Source organism: Anolis carolinensis, chromosome 5, assembly GCF_035594765.1.
Source record: "Anolis carolinensis isolate JA03-04 chromosome 5, rAnoCar3.1.pri, whole genome shotgun sequence".
NCBI classification, from domain to species: Eukaryota; Metazoa; Chordata; class Lepidosauria; order Squamata; family Dactyloidae; genus Anolis; species Anolis carolinensis.
This window is the reverse complement of record NC_085845.1, coordinates 152,196,451-152,220,553: the sequence shown is the minus strand read 5'-3', so window position 1 is coordinate 152,220,553 and position 24,103 is coordinate 152,196,451. Positions and strand designations below refer to the sequence as shown.

Below are 24,103 nucleotides of genomic sequence, written 5' to 3'. Positions count from 1 at the left end.
CAGGTGTTCCTGGACAACTTGTTTCCCTATTTGGGGCTGGATTTCCCCCAATCCTTCGTCCATTCCATGTTGCTTAGGTTGAAGATGGCTTCCTTTTTGTGAGAAGACCGAGGCAAAGAAGGCATTGAGCAGTTCTGCCTTTTCCCTGTCCCCATCACCCCATCTTCTCCTCGCAGAGGCCCTATCGCCTCCTTTTTCTTCCTTTTTCTACCATCGTAAGCAAAAAAGCCTTTTTTGTTGTTTTTTATGTCCCTGGCAAGCCTGAGCTCATTTTGCGCTTTAGCCTTGCGAACCTTTTCCCTACAGGTGTTGGCTATACGTTTGAATTCTTCTTTGGTGATTTCTCCCCTTTTCCACTTCTTGTGAATGTCACTTTTGAGCTTTAGCTCAGTTAGAAGTTCTTTGGACATCCATTCTGGCTTCTTTGCACTTGTCTTATTTTTCTTCTTTGTTGGCACTGTTTGCATTTGCGCCTTGAGTATTACAGGAAGGAATTGATGAAGAAAGAAAGGTAACACGCTGCCACTTCCAAAAGTAATCTGTGCTTTTAACAATGTAATGTCACGCCAACTGTAGAGGCGCCTTTAGGAGGAACAGTATGTTGTACCCTTGTTACTAGTCACTTGTTTTTGATTAAAACAAGCAGAAGAATATGAAACATTAATATAGACATTTATTGAGAACATGATCATGTACTTGGCAAAATTATTTACAAATCAAATGTACAATTTTGCATGTGTGCATATGCCAGTATTTATATATATTTTTCTCATTCTGGTCATGTTAAATAAAATCATGCAGCACATTGTGGTGGTGGTTTTTATCCTAACAAGAATAGAGTGCTAGATCCCACTTAACAGTGCATGTTAAAAAGAAAACGAAGCTTTATCATCAAAGTTGATAAATATGAATCAAATCTATTTCAATTGCAGTCCCTCTAGATCACCATAAAAATGCAGCTATGGTGCATCTTCAAATATAAACCAAGGGGCTTGGCATGCCTGCCCTTGTTCTCCTGGTGACCAGAGTGGTTCCTGCCTTAGCATCATAGATCATATAGACTAGTATCCCCCAAATGTGATGGGTGACAAAGAAATGTATTCTTGAACAATTAGCACAGATTTAAAACTTGTAAGATACCACTTAAGTCTCTACATCAACTTCTGAAACTTTTTAATACTCTACTCTGTGTTTATCCAGTTACAGCTAAAATGAAATTAGGAAAATTAATTCCAGAGAGGGGAAGAAGACGACCACATGGCATTATTTCTGATCTCTTAATCACCATTAAAAGAGTACTGATATTATAGGCATTGTGTAAAAAGATAACTAAAAGTCACATAGCTCTAATCCCGATTTTTCAAATATAGAATTTGTATGTAGACAAGGCCTGAATGGCAATTTTACTCTATTGCGCTAAGGAGTGGGAAGTGTTAAAAAGGTAATATTACCAAAAGAACCAAGTTTAAATTGCTTTAAACATGTTATGACATACCATTAGGGATAGCATGAAATATATTTATTATTGGAATTCCCTACTTCCCTTAAGCAATGACTCCCACCCTCTCAGAAGTAGATGTTGGGACTGCTGGCACATATCCACCCAAAATGTACTTTGAAAGAAGTATTGCCTAAATCAGGCATGGGCAAACTTTGACCCTCCGGGCGTTTTGGACTTCAACTCCCACAATTCCTAATAGCCTATTGGGATTTGTGGGAATTGTAGGAGTTGGAAGTCCAAAACACCCGGAGGGCCAAAGTTTGCCCATGCCTGGAAATGATAAATTCCTGTACAAATGTTGCATTAAGACTCTTGAAAAATAAAAAAAACACTTTTATAATCTTTCAAAAATATTTTGTATTAGAGATTCTTTAACTAGTTAGCAAAAATAAGTTAACACAACCATTTCTATTGGCTGCCGGCAGACCGGACATGGCTTGTTCCGCTTCTTCAGTTTTTTGGCACAGGTGAAACATGACATAAGATGTCCTGTCCTTCCATGTACTATGCAGCCATTTTTGGGGCGTGTTTGGCATATCACACATGGTTCCACACTGGATAAAGGTAAACTGGGTTCTGGGCTTTTGTCTCCAGGGTCTTCCTTCTCAGGTTCCTTAGAGTCTTCCTGACTGCTCCACAGTATACTGCTAGATGTTGATGGCTGCGAATATGCCTCGCTTTCCTGAGACTCTGAGCTTTGTTCGGTATCCCCAGTTTCCTTATTATCGTCGTTTATTTTCCCTTTCTTACAATCCGGAACATCAAAGCCATCCTCTTGATCGAGCTCTGAGGCCTTTTCAGGGCCTAGTGATGTGGAGTTTTCATGTTTGCTCATTTGAGACTTCTCAGACTTCTCTGGAAGCCAACCCTCACGAAGGGTCCAGCATCTAGGACAATAGGGCGGCAGGGGTGGGTTCATCTCATTGCAGTGAGAGCACTTCCAGTAATCCTTAAGTGAATCAGATATGAAACAGCTTATATGTAAGAAACATTTTAAAAGAAAAATCACAAACCAACAACAATTCTGTATTATCAAAAGGCAGCACACAGTGTTTAAGAGAAAACACTAATCCAACTATCCAATTTTATGGACAACCTATAATGACCTACCTACCACTGACATGTATATACTGATTTAGGAATTTTGTTTGTCAGCTCAGCAGTTCTTTACCCTTCAGTCCACTTACTAAATTTTCTGGGATGTCCAAATTCAAGCATGTTGTATCATGCACCTCTCCAAGAGAAGTTAAAAACTCAGTTATAGCATAACACCATGAAACTAACCAGATGCTCTAAACAGAAATTCAAGGCCTTCTGAGTTCTCAAATGTGGTTTCTGTAGAATCATAGAGTTGGAAGAGACTACATGAGCCATCCAGTCCACCCCCTGCCATGCAACAAAAGCAGTCACAGCACCCCCGATAGATGGCCATCAAGTCTCTGTTTAGAAGCCTCAAAAGAAAGAGCCTCCACCACACTCCAAGTCAGAGTGTTTCAGGAAGCTCTTTCTAATGTTCAAGTGGAATCTCCTTCCCTGTAATCTGAAGCCATTTATCTATCGAGTCCTAGTCTCTAGTGCAGCAGAAAATAAGTCTGCCCCCTTTTCCTTATGGCACTCTTTCAAATATTTGAATATGACTATCATGTCTCCTCTCAACCTTCTCTTCTGTAGGCTAAACATACCCAGCTCTTAAGCTGTTCTTCACTGGGACAGCAGAATAGTGTAAAGTAGCTTTGGCAATTGGCAAGTGAAAAGGGACTGGATGTTGTCACATCTATGAGTCTGACTGAATCAAGAGAGTAAAACCCACTAGATATCAAGATATGGGAACTACGGGCAGATGGTAAGGGTATGAGGCAAGTTTGCATAATGCATGATAAACAAATTTTGACAATGCTGACTTGGTGGTACGCTCTATTATAATGTAGACAGCTTTTTTTTGGATATGGGACAAGAATTATTGCTTTTCCACTATTCCACTTATTACATAATTATCAAATAAACTTATCAGATCACTTTGTATTCTTTTTCAACTTTAGTTCTAAAATGAACTAATGGCGTTAGATTGACAATTGTGGTACGAGTGTGTGTGTGACATCACTGTATGGCCCCTGGGCTCTGGCTGGTCCAGGAATTTGGTCCACTAACTCAATGGTGTCATAAAGAGAAACAAACATACCATCACCCAATTGTTATACTAGGTCAACCTATGTTATCCTGAAACTTTTTTAAAAAGTGTATATGTTATACAGTATACATCAGAGCAGGAGTGGAAACTTGGGTGGGTCTCTTGAACAATGTTGACTTCTGGAGGACGCTTGGGTTATGCCTTCATCCAAAAAAATATTTCTAGTGATGGCATGAACATTAAAAATGACTGCAAATTTTCATTGGTTTTGAAACCCCATCTGAACAAGCAAATTCCACAAATTTTCAGACAAGATGGTCTTCCTTTTGAAAATGACATATATATTTTGGTGGCAGCCAGGGTGTGGATGTGTGGGTTGGAGGCAATGATATGTGGCTCATAGATTGCCTATATTTACACTACAGTCTGTGATTTGGCTTTTTTTAAAAAAAAAAAAATCAAACAATGCAATGTTTACAAAGCCAGGAATTTACTTACACCCAGTGAAATTTCAGGATCTTCATCAAACGAATCCATATCACTGTCTTCAGTCTGATATATAGTTACTTGATATATCTGATAAAAATATGTAATACCCAATAGATGTTAAAATTGATCCCAAATCCATGTTGTTGTTAAAAAGTTATGTGTTCACAGGACACAGGTGGCTTTCTCATTTGGCAAGGAAACATTATAGTCCCTGTTACTGCTCAGTAGTCTTAATACGAAATTCACACTGAACCAAGTTCTCAACCTAAAATGCAGGCTGTCTTATAAAGAAAACAAATATTGTTGGCTATCTGTCAAGAGCATAATATTCAAACCAGCAGTTGTATTTCTCATTCACTCTGCTTCCAGATTATACAAGTGCTTCAAGCAAAGACAACAGCAAAGATGAGATGACATGGGAATACTATTAGGTAAAAACAGCTGTGGAAGATAAGCTGAAAAGACCATTCAAAATCAATCTCTACTATATTTCAAATCAAACTCAGGTTGTAAAACATTTTGAGATAAGGCACAGGGCACTGCAGGAAGATATACCCTGATGTTAAGAAGTCCAAAGGTTAGCCACTGGTTTTTCCAACTAAAAGGCTGTCAGGGAAGATCTTTCCGGCTATCAGTATCTAGTATCAGTGAGACTGACTAACTAAACACTCCGATTCAATTATAGATTGATTTGTTTTCCGTGGTCTATGGCATTCTCAACACATATATTAGACTCCCTGTAGTCAATGGGTCAATAAATTCAGGACTTCTTCGCCTTAATTTCATTGGATCCATTCTAGCCATGACTAACCCTGGATCCAATCCAGTGTTTACAGCGAACACTTTCTGCAGTAACATGTCAACTTAACTGTAAACCTCAAACATCATATATTGAACATACCTCATCATCCTCATCTGTAAGTTCAACGCCTTCTTCATTAGGGCTGTATTCTTCTGAACAGATAGATTCAACTTCAAACTCAACACTGAATTGATCTGAAACAGAATCATCATCTAGCCAATCACTTAAACTGGCATTGTGATCCTAAAAGAGACAAAAATGCAATGTTTTGTCAAAAAAAAAATACACGAATAAAACAAACACAAAAATGACATAAGAGTTACCTGTAGTTAACAAAAATAGGCCTGCAATCATACAGGGACTAGCAATAAAGAACAAATAATTAATCTACAATTAATTCATATTCTCTTTAACCAAACTAGCAAACGTTTCACATGCAAGGATAAATATTTTTATTTGAGCAGCTGTTCAAATATTAACATATAGTAATGAAAACATGCCCACTATCATATGTGTGAAAGTCTGCTGTGGTGATATAGGCTTAAATCCAATTGCTAGTCCTAATTAGGAGAAACTATTGACTCAACAGATTGCAAATGGGTTGATTTACTGTTTCATAGCTTTAATGGGACTAGAAATGGAACTGAGGCCAGTATTTTATAGTGAGGAAAACTAAATATGGATATGACAGTGCCAATGATGAGCATATGCCTGCACTAAAAAGGTGGAATGAACTCTGAAGGAAGTGAAGCAGATCAGTAGCAGTTCTTTTAAAAATATTCAGGGAATTGCTGTGGGGAAGGCTTTTAATTTCCCACCATATTTTTATCAAGGGTAGTTATACAGTAAAATAAAAAGACAAGGGCAGATTGGATAGATAAGAGACAATATAATATTAGGAATAGCACTATTTTCTAGGAGCAGGACAGACTTTCAGATCCCTTGCAAAAACATTTATTACAGTATTTCCATCCCTCTCCATTCAGAAGCATGCAGTAAAGTCAATCTGACACATTTAAAATAATAGGAATTGTATTAAAAGGCTGAACACATGAAACAATTTAACAAGTTAAAATGATTAAAACTGGTTAAAATACTTTAAAAAATTTCAAACCATGTGCATGCAATGATTCTGTGTGAAATCAAAAATCACACATGTAAATCTAACTTTTAATATTTTCCAGGGAGATATCACCAATGTAGCAGCAAATTTTAAGTGTGCTAGAGCAGTAGTTCTCAACCTGTGGTCCCCAGATGTTTTAGCCTTAAAACTCCCAGAAATCCTAACTGCTGGTAAACTGGCTGGGATTTCTGGGAGTTGTAGGACAAAACATCTAGGGACCCAGAGGTTGAGAACCACTGTGCTAGAGCATCATGGAATTATAGTATCTTACATTTGGAAGGGACACATAAGTTTGTGAGAGTCATAAAGCATTCTTCCTCAAACAAAAACCCATTTCTACTTACTGGACTTGCTGGAGATCCTGCAGAGCTGCTACTGTTATTTTGATCACAATATAATCCGCTTACAACACACCATGAAAGGCTTTCATCAAATGTAAGAGAAATGCTGTCTGATTTATGTCGTTTGCTCTGTCTTTCATCATTCATATCTTCTGAACCATGTTCTTCTGCATGATTAGACATAAATTTATACATTTATAGGCACATGTTGTCAATGATAAAATGTTCCAAATGTCATTACAAAACTGGTGGGTGCCGGCATTTCTAAAGTGTTTCTAAAGTATAGTAACCAAAAACAAGAGTTACGAAATTTCATTACTTTTTCGTTAAGTAACTGAAATGGGGAAACTTCAGAGGCTCATTTCTCCCTCATTTTTAGAGCTATTGTGATGAAACTTGCTATAATTTACCACATTCTCCACTGTTAGGCCACCAAATTTCAGAACATTACCACTCATCAACTATTTTTTGGTCAAATTTTGAATTTCCTACATTTAAAAAAAAACTACAATAGCTATCTACTTGAATTTTATATACAATACACAAGATAACCAGGGCATCAATCCCCAGAAGTTTCTGAAAGTCACACATCTATGAATTTTAGAGGATTTAAAAAAGTTTAGACAAAAACATTTATCCCCCAAAAAGCCACAATAGCAATCCCCTTGAATGTCTGTTTGTCTTGTCTATATGACACACAACTTCAATGTAGTACAGATTTATACTATTACTTACTTTAGTCCTCTTTGCAGATGCAATAATTTTATTATTATTAGTCTCATTGGACTTTCTAATGCGGAGCACTGCATTCTGGGAAATATAGTTTAGGGCAGGGCCTTTTGAACTCTGCCAGTGGGTCTTGCCTTCCCAAACTACATTTCCTAGAATGCTGTGTTCTCAGTCTCCCATCCAACTCTGCTAGTCCTGGCCCCAGCTGCCCTTCCTTATGGTGACCGGCCAAAAAAGCAGCCTTGGTTTTAAAAATACTTAATGTCCTTTTGGCTTTACCTAAGTTGCTTAATGCTTATACTGAAAATTAAATTGACTTTGGAAGTCATCCAAATGTTACAGAATCTTAACAAAAATTATTGGTGAGTGTTTCGATTCTAAAATTCTTCAGCCCTCTTTCCTGCTTGTTTCTAATAATGATTCATATGCACAAATCTAACAAATTTGATATGACTTATGAGGATAATTTTGCACACCCCTACTAATTTATTGTATATTGTATAGGCATGCATTTTGCAAACCCTTATTTTGTTCTGGGGTGACAGCGTCTATTTCTGTCATGAAATCCCCATGCTCTAAAAAGCAAACGTTAGTCTCCAACACTGCAACCAGTTAATTTTTATTATCCCTACAAGGGGGTGCCTAACATTAAGCCCATAGAAAAGTCATTAAGAAACCAAAATTTCACAGATTTTGCAGGATAATGCCATACAAGAAGTAAACTCCAGTGGGTTCAAATTGTGTTCATTCCTAAGCTGCTAGTTATCAATCTTAAAGGTTTGTAGAGTTAGAAAAGTTAACGTTTTAAAATTTTAAGATAAAAAATTAAGTTGCCTATCAAGCTTCTACTAAGCAAGAAATAATACAGCAGAAACATTTCTGCAGGTACTCTAATTTATAATATTTATAAATAAATAAAAGGATTGGAAAGATTTTGGAAAATGTAATCAAGGTAACATGACCATATGCCCAAGAAAATGTGGAGGACCCAAGGAAGCTAAGCCTCACACTTGAAGTAGCAAAAATTTTTCTATGACATTTTAATTATCTGACAATTTCTTGAGCTTCAAATATGTGAATTATTATAAGTAATGAGGCATATGCAAGACACCTATTCTTACCTGTCTCACTGTATGCCCTCCTCCTAGAAGTAGTTGCATCATTTGATTCTTGCACAAATTCCTATTTTTTAAAAAATAGATAATCAACATTCCACAAAAAACTGCTTTGCTAACCCAAACATTATACTTGAAAGACAGAAATATAGGAATATACCGCATAATAAAAAATTACCTTTAGAGCACTTCCATTTTCTAGTTGGCACCTGGACTGATTCACAGTTGTGTTAACATTATCTTCAAAAGAAATACACATTGGAATTCACCAAAGTGGTTCAGATATATGTTTAACAACAAGTAGATTCTAAACTGCAGCTTTATCAATATACACTACTCAAAATCCAAATAAAGCAAATAATTCGGAAAATTCCAACATTTGAAAAACAAAAAAGATGTAATAGTCTCCACAAAAGACTCAGTTTACATTGCTACTGTGGCTGAGCTTATCTTGAATTTTCAGAATCTACGTTACCACTATAATGTTAATATATACTTTTAGACAATCACTAATGATGCAGACATAAGGGTAAGATAGCAATATAACTATCAAACAAATGTTTGTATGTGTGACAGGATTTGCACTTGGGGCCAACTGCCAGCTGGGTCTTTCTTTAGTTCTTACTGTTATTACTTTAACAAAGAGAATCCTAGGATGCATCTACACTGCAAAATTTATAGTTTGACACAACACTACTTCAAGGCCATGACTCAATGCTATGAAGTACTGGGAGCTGTAGCTTGGTGAGGCACCAACACTTGTTGGCAGAGAAGGCTAAATGTCTTGGAAACTACAACTCCCTATGATTCCATACCATGGAGCCATGGCAGTTAAAGTAGAGTCAAACGGCATGAATTCTACAGTGTAGAAGCACCCCTAGTTCTTTCTCTAATACAAGAATAAACCATGTTTTTGGTAAGCACATAACAATTACCTAACTGTTCTTAACCAAAATTATTTGCAGGGATACCTCTAGCAGGTAACCCAGCTCTATTTGCTTTAGGTAAAATGGCATGATCGATGGTTTGGCCTACCACATACCTAAATCTAGCTACAAGAACTAACAATAAACCCAATGGTTAATTGGAATTTGCATTAAGATTACTTGAAGTTCGGCAACTGAGTCTACTCTAGCTAGAATAAAAACTGGATTCAAGCTTTTATGTCACAAATTTAATTTCTTTATGATTACAGTAGAGTCTCGCTTATCCAACATAAACAGGCCAGCAGAACGTTGGATAAGCGAAAATGTTGGATAATAAGAAGGGATTAAGGAAAAGCCTATTAAACATAAAATTACATTATGATTTTACAAATTAAGCACCAAAACATCATGTTTTACAACAAATTGACAGAAGTAGTGTAATACACAGTAACCTTATGTAGTAATTACTGTATTTACAAATTTTGCACCAAAATATTGCAAGATTTACTACAAAAACATTTACTACTGAAGGGTAGCCTGCATTGGATAATACAGAACGCTGGATAAATGAAGTTTGGATAAGTGAGACTCTACTGTACTTAAAATGAAACAGCAATTCTCGATAATTAAAACTGTTATGACAAATGTTAAGACAAATAGATTATCTCATTTATGGACAATTTCAAGGGCCAGTTGCACTTTGGTTAGGATGATGTATACAAGCTTGAGCAAACCTCCTGCCCTTCAGAATTTCTTTTTTATATCCAGACTGATAAGTCATTAAAATTAACAAACTTTCAGCAATATTAATTACAATTAAAAACAAATTAATCTCCAACCAGCTAGTATTGGCCAAACATTTCTTCTGGCCATAAGGGAAGATGAGAGAAGTGAAGGAGGTCAAGCTTTGCTCAAGTGAAAGAATACTTTTCTGTGACATCTAAACCAATTCCTAGCTTTACAAGCAAAGTGTTACATATTCCAAACACATCTTGAAAATAACTGGCAAAACAAGTCTACAATTAGTTTTCATCGAAGGTACTTCCTGCTTTTCCTAAAACGTTTGCTAACAGAACAGATAAATTCTTATTGTACAAGTTAACTTAATAAAATATATAACTGTTTTCCCCAATTAACTTATGATTAATAATATCACCAGAATAGCAAAGTAACTTACCTTGCCGACTGACAGTTACCAGGTTTTTGGAAATCATCATATATAATTGCCTTTAAAAAGATAGGATACAATCTTAGTTTTCAAGGAGAAAAATTAGGTATTTTTATTTTTAGTGAACCTGCACGAATAAGCACATTATTCTCAAATGTGCTTTAGTACTTTTAATATATTTAATTCTTTTCATTATTCTAGAACTATAGTCCCTGAAAATTCCAGCACCTTGAAAAAAGTACTATTAGCCCTATTCCTATGATTTTCATATAGCTCTCACATACAAGTTATACAGTTTAACATTTCCAGTAATAAACAAAACAGTTCTTGTCAATGAGCACAAAAATTGTGTCCGTTCTTGGCACACATGGAACAAAAAACCCTACCATCAGATAGCTTACGATGTAATTGATCTAGACCAGTGGTTCTCAAACTGAGGCTCCCCAGGTGTTCTGGTCTACAGCTCCCAGAAATCCCAGCCAATTTATCAGCTGTTAGAGGATTTCTGGGAGTTGAAGGCCAAAGCATCTGGGGACCCACAGGTTGAGGACCACTGATCTAGACCAAACTAGCTACTTATAGCAGTTGCTGCAGAGCCTCAACTTTTAGGGCTGCACTACATTGGATTTATTACCAGTAGTGAAGCTAAAGTAATTGGGCATACAATTTTTCTAAGACCACAGAATGTTGATAAAAGTTAAGCGCTGTGAAAAGACTTCAAACAGAATAGGCTAGCTGTTCGATTCATTGTAAGACTGTGGCATATCTATGGAAATCTCTACATGGATCCCACTTTATACACAGTGAAGTGCCTAGACAAACTAACTGGGAGAAGAATTCAAACACATAGCCATTTCGTTTGGAATACAGTAGAGTTCCGGTTAACCAACACCCGGTATTATTCGAGGAGGCGCCGGAGGCGCCCCTCCCTCTCCTTCTCTCGAGTTCCTTCCTGGGGCAGCCCAAGAGAAGGAGAGGGAGGAGGAAGCACCCCATGAGCTTTCCAAGGGGCGAGGGCTCGCTGAGGCACCCTAAATCAACTTTCTCAGATGCACCTGGGCAAGTTTAGGAAATACACAGCTGTATCTTGCAGTTACTAGAATTATTTTAAAACAGAAAATACATGTAATATCTTGTTGTTTATTCTTAGTATAAACTCCTGTATTAATAGTTTCCAAAAGTTATCTTTCATGGTATATAGTACCTGTAGCACTTAAAATGCTGCTAAAGAGCAATGCTACTGCAGAAACCATCAGTTATATTTAACCTTAGCATAAATAATTGAGTAAAATTAGTCATGCTTCCCGCCCACCACAACTACTGTATATGTAAGAGCATCAACACCAAAGCCACAAGCTTACACATGCTTATTACCATGATAAAATCAGTATTTTACCTCTGTTCTTTTATAGAAAAACTTTGCACCCCAAAGAGTTCTCCCAAGAGATCATTCGCACAGTGGACAATATGCTGCTGTTTTTCATCATACAGATGCTTAGACATAATATATTGTCCAATATACAGGAGTATCTGTAACAAAAGCATTTTAAATGTTTTATCACACAAAATAAACATAAAATTATTATACAGACAACTACAATATTATTTCTATGTGCATGTTTCTGATTAAGGTTTCCATCACATCCTGGCAACAAACAAATGCTAGGATAATATAGAATAAATGAAGAGTTGGGGTTTAACATTAAGAAAGGAATCAACAGATTCTAGCAACTTATATATGCCATTCTTCCCTGCCTCCTTCAGTTCTACGTACTCATTATGACAGTTCTGCTAATGTAAAATATTGCTGGAAACAATTACAGTAGAGTCTCACTTATCCAACACTCGCTTATCCAACGTTCTGGATTATCCAACGCATTTTTGTAGTCAATGTTTCCAATATATCATGATATTTTGGTGCTAAATTCGTAAATGCAGTAATTACTACATAGCATTACTGCATATTGAACTACTTTTTCTGTCAAATTTGTTGTATAACATGATGTTTTGGTGCTTAATTTGTAAAATCATAACCTATTTTGATGTTTAATAGGCTTTTTCTTAATCCCTCCTTATTATCCATCATATTCCCTTATCCAACATTCTGCCGGCCCGTTTATGTTGGATAAGTGAGACTCTACTGTATTAACATTTATGCAGCCTTCAACTGTCATTGTGTAATTGTCTATTCAGAAGTTATGCAACATCACTGAAAACTGAGAAGAGGGGCATAATCGGATGATTTCACCTTGGCCTATGTCCTCACATATAAAAGGAATGATAAAAGTACAATCTGTTCTCCCAAGTTTTTCCATAAGTTCAATTCAGTAAATCAAGAGTCGCAAGTAGTACAACTTTACTACAATGAGTATGACTTACTTCCTTCATAGTAAAAGTATCCTTCTGTGCACCAGCAAACTTTAAAAGTTTCAGCAACAATGGTTTCGGTTTCACCTGAAAATAGAGATAAAATAGGGGAATTCTAAACAGGTGTCCTCGCTGTCTGAAGAGCTATTCCAGTCCAGAAAGTATAAACAGTTCAGAAAATAAGTATCTCTAAGATCCACAAGTTTTTTTATAACCATGACTGGGATAAGTTCTCTTAGATCAACCAGAAATGTAAAGCTACAGCTGTTTCACATTTATCTTTGACAAAACATTGATGTGTTCTCAGGTATCGCAGCTACACACTGGGCTGGAGAGTTTGCAGAACTATACATCTAAGACACAACTCTAATTTCCTTCCATATAGGAATACACAATGAAAGCACACTTGAAAGAAGGCCATCCAGCCTCTGTTTAAAAACCTCCAGAGGAAGGAGACACCATCTGAGGTAGTGTATTCCACTGGCAAACAGCTTTAACAGTCAGGACATTCTTCCTAACATTTAAGCGGAATCTCGTTTCCTGTAATTTGAAATCACCGTTTAATATCCTAGTCAGAAAACAAGCTTGTTCCCCATTCAATATGCCATCCTGTCGAACATGTAAACATGCCTCTCATGTTCCCATTAACCTTCTCTTCTTTGGGATAAACATGTCCAGTTCCTTAAGTCACTTCCCATAGGGCTTGGATTCTAGACCTATTACCATTGTGGTCACCCGTCTTTGGACATGTTATAACTTGTCACTATCTTCTTGAATCATACTGCCCAGAACTGGACACAGTATTAAAGGTGATTAATAGAGCGGTACTATTGCTTCCTTCAATCCTATTGATGTAGCCAAGAATTGCATTGGTTTTTCCAACTGCCACATCACATTGTTGACTCATATATGAACCACGCCTCATGTGTGGTCCATATGTGAGTCAACAGTGTCTAGATCGAGGTGAGCAATTCTGAGGAGGGGCTGGACTGGCTCCATGGTACCCAGCACACTTCATAGTTTAGAGCAAATTTGAATGTGATCTTCTATTTCACATTAGGGTTGAAATCAACTTGGAAATAAACTCAACTGATTTCATTTCCAGTTAAAACATATTACCAGTTTTCGGAGCAAGATGCTTAAAAAGGGACAGCTCTCTTCTTTTAAAAAACAATCTTGTGCCTTTCAACTGTAGCAGAAAAGTGAATGGAACAAAATTACCAGTTGAGCATCACTTATCAAACATTCTAATAATCCTCCAGAAATCAAAACTGCCCACATCAATAGCTGAGAGAGTGACACTGTTGCCTTTTTTTGGTTCGTTGTACATAAACTTTGTCTTGTGCACAAAAATATTAATTAAATTAAAATATTGTGTGTGTATAATGACCTACACCGTATGTGTATAAGGTGTCTATGAAGCGTGAATTAATTTTGTGTTTAGACTTGAATCCCATCTACAAAACATCTCACAATGCATGTGTTGTGAGATGTTTCTGAGCTGAAATCTAAAAAAACTTTAAAGTACCAAAGACAGGAGCCTTTTCTGAGATACTTGGAATCAAAAGTGTTTTGGATTTTTAGGAGTTTGAAACATCTGTATGTACATATATGTGTGTTGTGAGGTATCTTGCAAATGGGATCCATGTCTGAACATAAAATGTATGCATGTCTCATAAACATCTTATAAATACAGCCTGAAGGTCAGTTTATACACAATATTTTAAGTAATTTTGTGCATGAAATAATGCACAAGAACAAACAGACAGCCAAAGTGTCTCAATGTGGCCAGTTTTGGTGTTTGGAGTATTTCGGAACTCTGACCAAGGGACACTGAGCCTATATTTCCATTCATTTGCATTTCTTCTTCAAATAAAAGATACAGGCTTTTAATTTAAGACAAAAGTTGACCCTTTTCAAAAGGTACCAAAAGAAACCAAATGTGTTCTGAAGGCATTAAACAAGTGCTTGTGTAAGCCGCCTCTCCAGGGTGGAGAAAGGTGGGGTACAAATGGGGTAAATAAATAAATATAAATACCTTCCCCCAAAAAACTTAGGATACAACTACGCTGAAAAAATAATGCTGTTTCACACCGTTTTAACTGCCTTGGCTTAACACTATAGAATCAATGGAGTTTTACAAAGACTTTAGCCTTTCCTGCCAAAGAGTGATGGTGCCTCTTCAAAGTAAAACTCCTGTGATTCCACAGCAGTTAAAAGTCCCCCTTTACAAAATTGTATAAAATCCACATTATCTGCTTTAAAATGTATTAAAGGACAGTGTTGGCATAGGCCTCTTCCATACAGCTGTACAAAATCCACATTACCTGCTTTGAATTGGATTAAAGGACGGTATAGACATAGGTCCCTTCCACACAGCTGTATAAAATCCACATTGAACTGGCTTATAGGCAGTGTGGACTCAGGGCCCTTCCACACAGCCATATAACCCAGAATATCAAGGCAGAAAATCCCACAGTATCTGCTTTGAACTCGGTTATCTGAGTCCACACTGCCATATATTCCAGCTCAAAGCAAATACTGTGGGGTTTTATTCAGCTGTGTGGAAGGGGCTCCAGATACTCAAATTCAAAGCAGATATTGTGGATTATCTGCCTTGATATTCTGGGTTATGTGGTGGTGTGGAAGGCCCTAAAATAATCGTGTTCAAATCAGGTAATGTGGATTTTCTGCTTTGATCGCCTGGATTATCTGGTAGTATAGAAGGAATCCAAAGTGGTGCCAAACTGCATTCATTCTACAATGCAAAAGCAGCGTCACAGTCACCTTGAAGGGCCCTTCCAGACAGGCCCTATATCCCAGGATCTGATCTCAGGTTTTCTGCTTTAAACTAGATTATATGAGTCTGCACTGCCAGATAATCTGGGATAAACAGAAAACCTGGGATCAGATCCTGCCAGGAAGAGCCCTTAGAGTGAAATCAGTTGGGTTGATTTTCAGATGAGCTGTACCTGCAATGACTAAAAACGAAAGCAATCTTTCCATGAGATTGCACATACTCACCAATGTTTCCTGAGAGGTGCCACTGCTGCCCGATGTGCCCGCAGCTGCCGGCTCCAGAGCAGAAGCCATCTTCGTCTTGCACGTTGGTCTGCAGAGAGGAGAGGAGGAGGGGAAGAAGGCGCATTCACTGTTGTTAATCTAGGCACAAGGAATGCCTCAAAAGCGATGGCACAGAGAAATCATTCCCCTTCACGTTTCATGAGGGAAAGCCCTAAGCTGTTGCCATTACACGCAAGGCAACGTGGGCCGAGTATAAATACTACCGCCGCTAGAGGCAAGCCTGGACTTCGCTCCTTATCCAACTGCGGCCCCGACATGCCCGAGCATGACCCGCGGAGGAGAAAGGGGGGTGGGGGTGGCGAAACCGGAGCTGAGTCAACAAGGGAGGAGGAGAACTAATAAAGGCCGCTGACCAACTCCCAGGAGAAGGCCGGCCCTTCGCCCACTTCCCCTTCTTTCTACGGAGGGGCCACAATAAACCCCCCATCATTTAATATTCTCAGACGAGGATTAGGGGAAGCCTTTCACGGTTCTTCTCTTCCACGAAATACTCACTGACTCTGCCCTAGGGAGCCACGGAAGGGTCTTCGGGCCTGTTGGGGCAGCCAAGGGACCCCTCTTGCGCCGCCATCTTGGGCCCGCTCTCGCGCTCTCTCTCGCGCGCGAGCCAAACGGCCGCCTCGCGAGCGCCCCCTACCGCCGTCCCTCGTCCGCCTGACCGTTTCTTTTTTGAATTTCAGTCCTTGTGGGAGTTCCCCTTTCCCTTGGGAACTCGCGAGAGGGGTCTTCCATCCATGCGTATCCTTTCATGCACATAAATAGAGCAAACACTCCTCAGGTGCATGGGTCCCAATAGGCCTCACTCTCAAATTGTTTCCCAAATGCTCCCAGCTCCTTTGGACTCTACTTCCCAGAATCCCTAGTCATTGGTCAAAGAACCTGAGGCTGCTGGGTGTTGGAAGTCCAAAGGAAGTAGAGTTTGGCGCCACTTTGACGGCCCTGGCTCAGTGATATGGAATCATGGGATTTGTAGTTTGGTGAGGCACCCGCACTCTTTGGCAGACAGATACAAAAATAGGTTGTTATGAGTTTTCCGGGCTGTATGGCCATGTTGCAGAAGCATTCTCTCTGACGTTTCGCCCACGTTTATGGCAGGCATCCTCAAAAGTCGTGGAGTCTGTTGGAAACTAGGTAAGAGGGGTTTATATATATCTGTGGAAAGTCCAGGGCGAAAAAATTCTTGTCTGTTGGAGGCAAGTGTGAATGTTGCAATTAGCCAGCTTGATTAGCATTGGATGGCCTTGCAGCTTCAAAGCCTGCCCGCTTCCTGACTGGGGGAATTCTTTGTTGGGAGGTGTTAGCTGGCCCTGACTGTTTCTTGTCCGAATTCCCGTCTTCTGAGAGTTGTTATTCATTTACTGTCGTGATTTTAGAGAAAGAAATCAACAGAAAGGAGGAAAGCATGTAAATGAACAAAATCTGGCTACCAGTATTTTAAAAACCCCTCTAAAATCAGGACAGTAAATAAAGAATAACATTCTGAAAACAGGAGAATTCCAGGGAAGAAAAAAATCAGGGCCAGCTAACACCTCCCAACAAAGAATTCAGTCAGGAAGCATGTTAACTGTTCTGGAACAGCACACAATGGACATCAAGAGACCCATGTAAAATGGTACCACCCTATACTCTTAAGATATACTGTACAATAGAATAAATGCAGTTTGACAGCACTTTAGCTGTCATGGCTCAGTGCCATGGAGTCATGGGAGCTGCAATTTTATAAGGCCTTTCTCTGCCAAATAGTGCTGATGCTTCAGTACTATTTCAAATCCCACCTGGGGAGAGCTCAGATGAGCTCCCTCTATCAGCTCCAGCTCCATGCGAGGACATGAGAGAAGCCTCCCACAAGGATGGTAAAAAACATCAAAACATCCGGGTGTCCCCTGGGCAACGTCCTTGCAGACGGCCAATTCTCTCACTCCAGAAGCAACTCCGGTTGCTCCTGACACGAAAAAAAGCAACCTACAACTCCCATGATTCCATAGCAATAAGCCATGGTAGTTAAAGGAGTGTCAAACTGCTATGCTTCTACAGTATATATAGGATTGCAACAGAGGGATGTACAGCAATCGTTGGACATGGCAGACCAATCATACTTCCATAAAAGGAATACCTGTTGAATTCATTTGGGTTTGTTTCCAGATAGTCATATATACACCCTAAAATAACTTTCTTTAAAAGGCTTAAATACTCTCTAAATAGTACCACAATCTTTTCTGATATTGGAAGCAAAGCAGGGTCAGGCCTGGTCAGTCTTTGGATGGGAAACCACCATCCAAATAATATCAAGGTGATATGTATTTCAGAGGAAGAACCTGGCTCCGAGTACTCCTTGTCTTTAATGCTTATATTAATATTTGAATGCATTTGTGTTTTTATAATTGTGTTGTGTCATATTTGTTGTCAGCCATCTTGACTGCAGACATCAGGAGAAAGGCAGTATAAAAATAAAGTAAGAAAACAAAGATCAGACAAATTCATAGAAGAAATGGCTAGCTGTGACTACTACTCATTATGGTTACATGGGCCAGTTCTGTATCTGAATATCTCTCTTTATGTCAGTTGCTGGGGAACCAAGACAACAATTGTGGTTGCTTTCATCCTGTTTCTGGGTTTCTCATAGGCTAATGTCATTTCTCTATTTGGCTAATGTAGGAATAGTAAAATAGATACATTGTTTGTTTGAATGCTCTTAATGGAGCTTACTGACAATTCATGGTGTAGTGCATATAGCAACAACTAGTAAGTGCTCTTATGATTGCAACCTGGAAAAAAAAGAGGAATACAGATTCTCCTGAAAATATGGGTATGTGTTAAGGAAGAGATGGTGCCTTTGAGGTGCTGTTGTTATATCTGTATTCTTTGCCCTCCAGCGTTCCTATGGCATTAGGGTTAGGGAGAATGGGCCTCTCACATTTTTGCTTGTTTATTGCTTCCATCAAAACAATACTTTGTTTCCCCCCTAATATTAGTGATTGTTTTGTATGTTTTTGTATGTTCCAAGCCTGGCTATTGAGTACAGTGCAGGTAAGCATCCAAGTTTGTTATTGGTTTCTTTCCCTGATCACACTGTTTACTAAATTTGATTAGTATGGTTTTATGCATGCACTCACAAACATTCTGATCCCCTATGTATGTATTTGGAAGCAAGTCCTGCATAATGAAGCACAACTTATTCTAAGTATATGTAGCTTTAACATTTAAACACAGATCAACTGATATGCATAATGTGTATATGGTTTCTCATAAAACTAACACGAATTCTCATCAGCAGCTTGGGTGTCTTCCATCAGCAACAGGAACCACTGCAGCTACCTCATGGGTGGAGTTGTGTCTGGGGTGGATAGAATGAACACAATTTTCCATGGCATTTTAGGGTGGGTTGGAGGAAACAGAAGTAGAAAAAATGTTATAATCACCGTGTTGTTTCAATACAGTAGAGTCTCACTTATCCAAACTAAACGGGCCGGCAGAAGCTTGGATAAGCAAATATGTTGGATAATAAGGAGGGATTAAGGAAAAGCCTATTAAACATCAAATTAGGTTATGATTTTACAAATTAAGCACCAAAACATCATGTTATACAACAAATTTGACAGAAAAAGTAGTTCAATATGCAGTAATGTTATATTGTAATTACTGTATTTGAATTTAGCACCAAAATATCATGATATATTGAAAACATTGACTCCAAAAATGGCTTGGATAATCCAGAAGCTTGGATAAGCGAGGCTTAGATAAGTGAGACTCTACTGTAGTTTCAACTGTAAGGATTTCAGTACAAAGAGTGAAGTTACATACAGATGACTACTAATTGCTGGGGAACAATATGTTGCTATTCTCATATTTTGTTTATGAACCTCCAGGCAACATGAAAGTAGAAAACAGGGTGCTGAACTAGACAGGCTTTCCGTCTGATCCAGCAAGCCTCTGAGGGACTGATCTTTGTCCAGGCTTGTCCTCTGCTAAACAACAACATGACCAAGGAAACACGAGGAGAATTTCCTTGAGGAATTTATATAGTCACTTGTGAAATAATGGCTTATCCGGACAATCCTGTTAAACTTAAAACTCAAAGTCCAACAGTATACAAGATAGATTATATTTAAGTAATTGCTGGAATTTGTGTGTGCGCGCGCCATTTATCACCAGAATTTCAAAGGGCTGGAATATTCCTTGACCTACAGGTGACAGAACATGATATTTCACTTCTTGTTCTACTCTTAAACATTTTCTCTAGATAATACAAGCTAAACATACTGTTCAAGAAATTTATTTAATTTTACTATTCTGAATATAAGAAGCAAAGCATACATTGGGTAATCAGTTTTTGCAGACAACAGTCTGCTTTAGCAGATGCATGATGTGAAATGCTTATTAAAACCAAAATCCAATTGTTAGTCCTGAGTAAATCAGTAGAACTTAAATACGGGTAAATTGATCAAGTTCTCATTGATTTACAGTAATTAATCTTCTGTAGGTAGGACTAACAACTGGATTTAACCCCATGGAGAGCTGTTGCCTTTAATTAAATTGAATGTATGTATATGGAAACAGAGTTGGAAGAGACCACAAGCACCATCCAGTCTAACCCCATGCCATACAGAAACACACAATCAAAGCACTCTCAACAGATGGTCATCAAGCCTCTGCTAATAAATGTGTATGTGATCACATTTTCAAAAATACCCATCAGATATTGAAAATCTAGAGAACTGGCAATTCAAGAAAGATAAAATACTATTTGTTGTTAGAAAGTTACACTGACTATTTTATTTAATTGTTATGACTGCATTTTAGATCCAAACAGACACAGAAAACAAAAGAAATTGGTCTCTAACTTTCATTTAAAATGTGCCTTTAACATGACCAAAAACATTACTTAATTTGGCTAGTTTAACTTGTTCATTTATGAAGGCTTGCATCGTTAATTACCAGTTTAATAAAATATGTGAGCCAGTTTCCTTGGAATATGATCACTACACTCAAGTGAGGCGTACTTTTGAATATAAATTTACAAGTCTATTTAATGTAATTGTGATATAGTTTTAAAAAAAGGAGAAAAGTCTGTAGACACTGCTATTATTGAATAAAAGCTGGTACCAAAAATTATAAGTTCTTCAGGTAGTATTTACATATTCACATATGTGTGAGCAATACATTAGTCACTATAGTCAAATGAAGAAGCAAAAGAAAACAAAAAATAAAACAATTATTTAAAGCCTCTTTATAATTTTCTTTTCATGACTTGAAATCAGGTGATGATGACTTGCACACTTCTGCTTTTAATTTCTCAGTTAGCAAACCCCATGCTGCTAGCAATAAGTAATGAGCCAGCATGTTGTAGTGGATTGGTATTAGACTATGACTCTGGAGACCAGGGTCTAATCTCAGCTTGGTCATAGAAACCCACTGAGTGAACCTGGACACACACACTGTCTCAAGAGAAAGACAAAGGCAAACCTCTCTGAACAAATCTTGGCAAAAAAAAATGTATGATAGGTTTGACTCTCATTAAGTCAGAAGCTACTTCAAGCAACATAATAGACACCAATAAATTATGCCTTTAACTTTGGGTGGTAAAGAATTTACTCTCCAATAACTAAACAGTTCAGGCAAGTTCTCTCAAGTGTATGTGTTTATAAACCATCTCAGAATCAGTTTCTTTTCTGGCATTAAATGTGCTTTCACATTTCTCATTTTTCTTACTTTATCTACAATTCCTCTTTATGGTCCCTTTGCATCACACAATAATAATCATATTAATGATAATTTTATTTTTATACCCCGTCAACCATCTCCCCAAAGGGACTCAGGGCAGCTTACAAGTGGGACCAGGCCCAGAACATACAACTGAATTCACCAACTAAAAACACAGTTAAAAATATAACATATAACAATCCATTTAAAATGCCATTAAAAAACAACAAAATATACAAGCAGCGTTAGAACTATATCATAAATTGGTTTTGCGCCTACGTGGAGACTACACTTGGAAACTTACTGAGCTGAGTAGCTTGGCAGGAGCCCTCCATACCTAATTCAATTGTTGCTGAGGTTTTTCAATGCAGAGGAGGAACTAAAGTTAATTCCCCTCAAGCTGATAAAGAGGGCAAGAGACAGTATGTCTTTGCAATATATTTTTAAACTTCTACTGCCTTAGCTACCTGCGTGGCAGTATCCAAGTCCAGTTGGTTCCAATACTGTAGTAAAAGTTTACTGCATAGCAATTTAGACCCTATGTATGGTTACACTGAAAATCTCACTGATAACACCAGCAAATGCACAGGATTTGCCTTTTGATAGTAAATATCTATTTAATGCAATCACTGATAAATCTTAGGATTGCATTGCCAAGGCTTGCCTTACTGCCAAAAGGCTGTTTGGATCTCAGCACAAGCCCTGCTGTTCAGACTGGAAGTTTCTTTCTCACTCTTTTAATTGATACAAGACTCCACCAAGCAATCCTTGTATGTCTTCTTTGTACTCCTTATAATCAAGGCAGAAGCAGCCATACAAGAAACAGAAAGACGGGAGCCATCATCTAATAACTCAGTTGGCTCCTCTAGATCTTGCCTTGGCATCTGGCAAAACACCACCACAGACTCTAGGGTACTTAACAGTGTCTGGCTGGGATATGTCAAAGTTCTCATGTATTGGGTTGTTGTATGTTTTCCGGGCTGTATGTTCTGGAACATAGCCATACATCCTGGAAAACATACAACCCTGTGATCCCGGCCATGAAAGCCTTCGACAACACATTTCTCATGTATTCTTTCCATTTATGTTTTTCATCATACTCCTGTTTCCATCACTGTTAAGAAATCATCACTCTATTCCAGAAAGACACCATCAAAAAGGTACCAGATTGTAGTAAGCAGGATGGTTATTTCTCTTTATTTATAATTCACAGTACCAAAGATACAGGGAGACATCAAGAAGTACATGAAACCATTCCTCAAAAGTCATACAGTAGAGTCTCACTTATTCAATGTAAACGGGCCGGCAGAACGTTGGATAAGCGAATATGCTGGATAATAAGGAGAGATTAAGGAAAAGCCTGTTAAACATTAAATTAGGTTATGATTTTATAAATTAAGCACCAAAACATCATGTTATACAACAAATTTGACAGAAAAAGTAGTTCAATACACAGTAATGCTATGTAGTAAATACTGTATTTACAAATTTAGCACCAAAATATCACGATGTACTTAAAACATTGATTACAAAAATGTATTGGATAATCCAGAATGTTGGATAAGTGAGACTCTACTGTAGTCATAAGCACTTGTTATCTTATAGGGATATTGTGGGCATTAGCAGTGCTGTACAGTATACCGGTAAATATGTAACAATATTGAAGTTGTTATAGTTTACTTTGAAAACCTCCCCAGCTACTGTTATTTCAGATAATCCACAGTAGCTTTCTTTTTTACAAAATCCACAACTAAAGAAGTTGAATGACTTGGGCGAACGCAAAAGAGCAAACATTTATATTCCTGGAAAACAATAAATGTGCATCCCCAGCTAAACTTCAGATAATTATAAAGCATCAGATAATTCACTTTTAGTGTACCAGGCGCCATGCAAGGCAATTCAATTTCTGCAAGGAATAATGACAGTATTATTTGCAGCGTGTTTTCTAGTTCATATTTGCAAACACTTGCACTGCGTATTGAGATGTGAAGGAATCTAAGTTTGTCTCTCTCTTTTTTCTTATGAAAGTGACCTCTCTATCTTGAAAACAGAGATCTGATTCAACAGTTCAAAGTGGCTTTGTACCATTTATGGGGATTGTGTAACTAAAGCAAAACAAGACTGAGATGGTAGTGTTTGTAAAGATGAATGAATACTTGTGTCCTTTTCATGTTCATTGAAATCCTAATTAATAATTGTTGTGTGCTTTCAAGTTGTTTCTGACTGACTTATGTCAATCCTAAGGTGATCTTACCACGGGGTTTTCTGGGCAGGATTTCTTCAAAAGCAGTTTTATTTTGCTTTCCTCTGAGGTTGCCCAATAACTAGTGATATTTTTGGAAAGAATTAAGGCCTTTACTGATAATCTTCCAAAGCATTTTAATGCTGTCAGTGTCACCTTCTTTTCTCAATTCAACTTCTTATATATTTCCATTCTGTAATGCATTTTAATACCAAAAATCCTAAGTTGATGGGAGGGCTTTATTAAGCTCAGCCACCATTTCTCACATGAAGCTAGAATGTTAGATCATTGATTAGCATCATTTATGTAATAATTTATTAAACATTGTAATTAGAACTAAAGTGTTGTTGAAGGCTTTCATGGCCAGAATCACTTGGTTGCTGTGAGT

At 37.8% G+C, this 24,103-nt stretch overlaps 1 protein-coding gene across 1 annotated transcript; it reads right to left on the bottom strand.

Annotated features, from left to right (window-relative positions):
• Nucleotides 1-655: 655 nt before the first annotated feature.
• On the bottom strand, nucleotides 656-18,892 carry mdm2 (MDM2 proto-oncogene). The gene is made up of 12 exons (XM_008116599.3): nucleotides 18,887-18,892; nucleotides 16,269-16,516; nucleotides 15,714-15,801; nucleotides 12,702-12,776; nucleotides 11,719-11,852; nucleotides 10,332-10,381; nucleotides 8,407-8,468; nucleotides 8,235-8,295; nucleotides 6,388-6,551; nucleotides 5,020-5,163; nucleotides 4,128-4,205; nucleotides 656-2,450 (listed from the first exon to the last, which is right to left on the bottom strand). The coding sequence occupies exons 1-12, from the start codon at nucleotides 18,890-18,892 to the stop codon at nucleotides 1,881-1,883; spliced, it is 1,680 nt and encodes a 559-aa protein (XP_008114806.3). The 3' UTR covers nucleotides 656-1,880.
• Nucleotides 18,893-24,103: the final 5,211 nt, after the last annotated feature.

Bases quoted from the DNA above. Each gene is read 5' to 3' on its own strand.
- mdm2 (XM_008116599.3), bottom strand. The intron at 6,552-8,234 runs GTAAGAATAGGT...CTAATCATGCAG, and splicing joins GAGGGCATACAGTGAGACAG to AAGAACATGGTTCAGAAGAT. The intron at 5,164-6,387 runs GTAAGTAGAAAT...TGTCTCTTTTAG, and splicing joins CAGGATCTCCAGCAAGTCCA to GATCACAATGCCAGTTTAAG.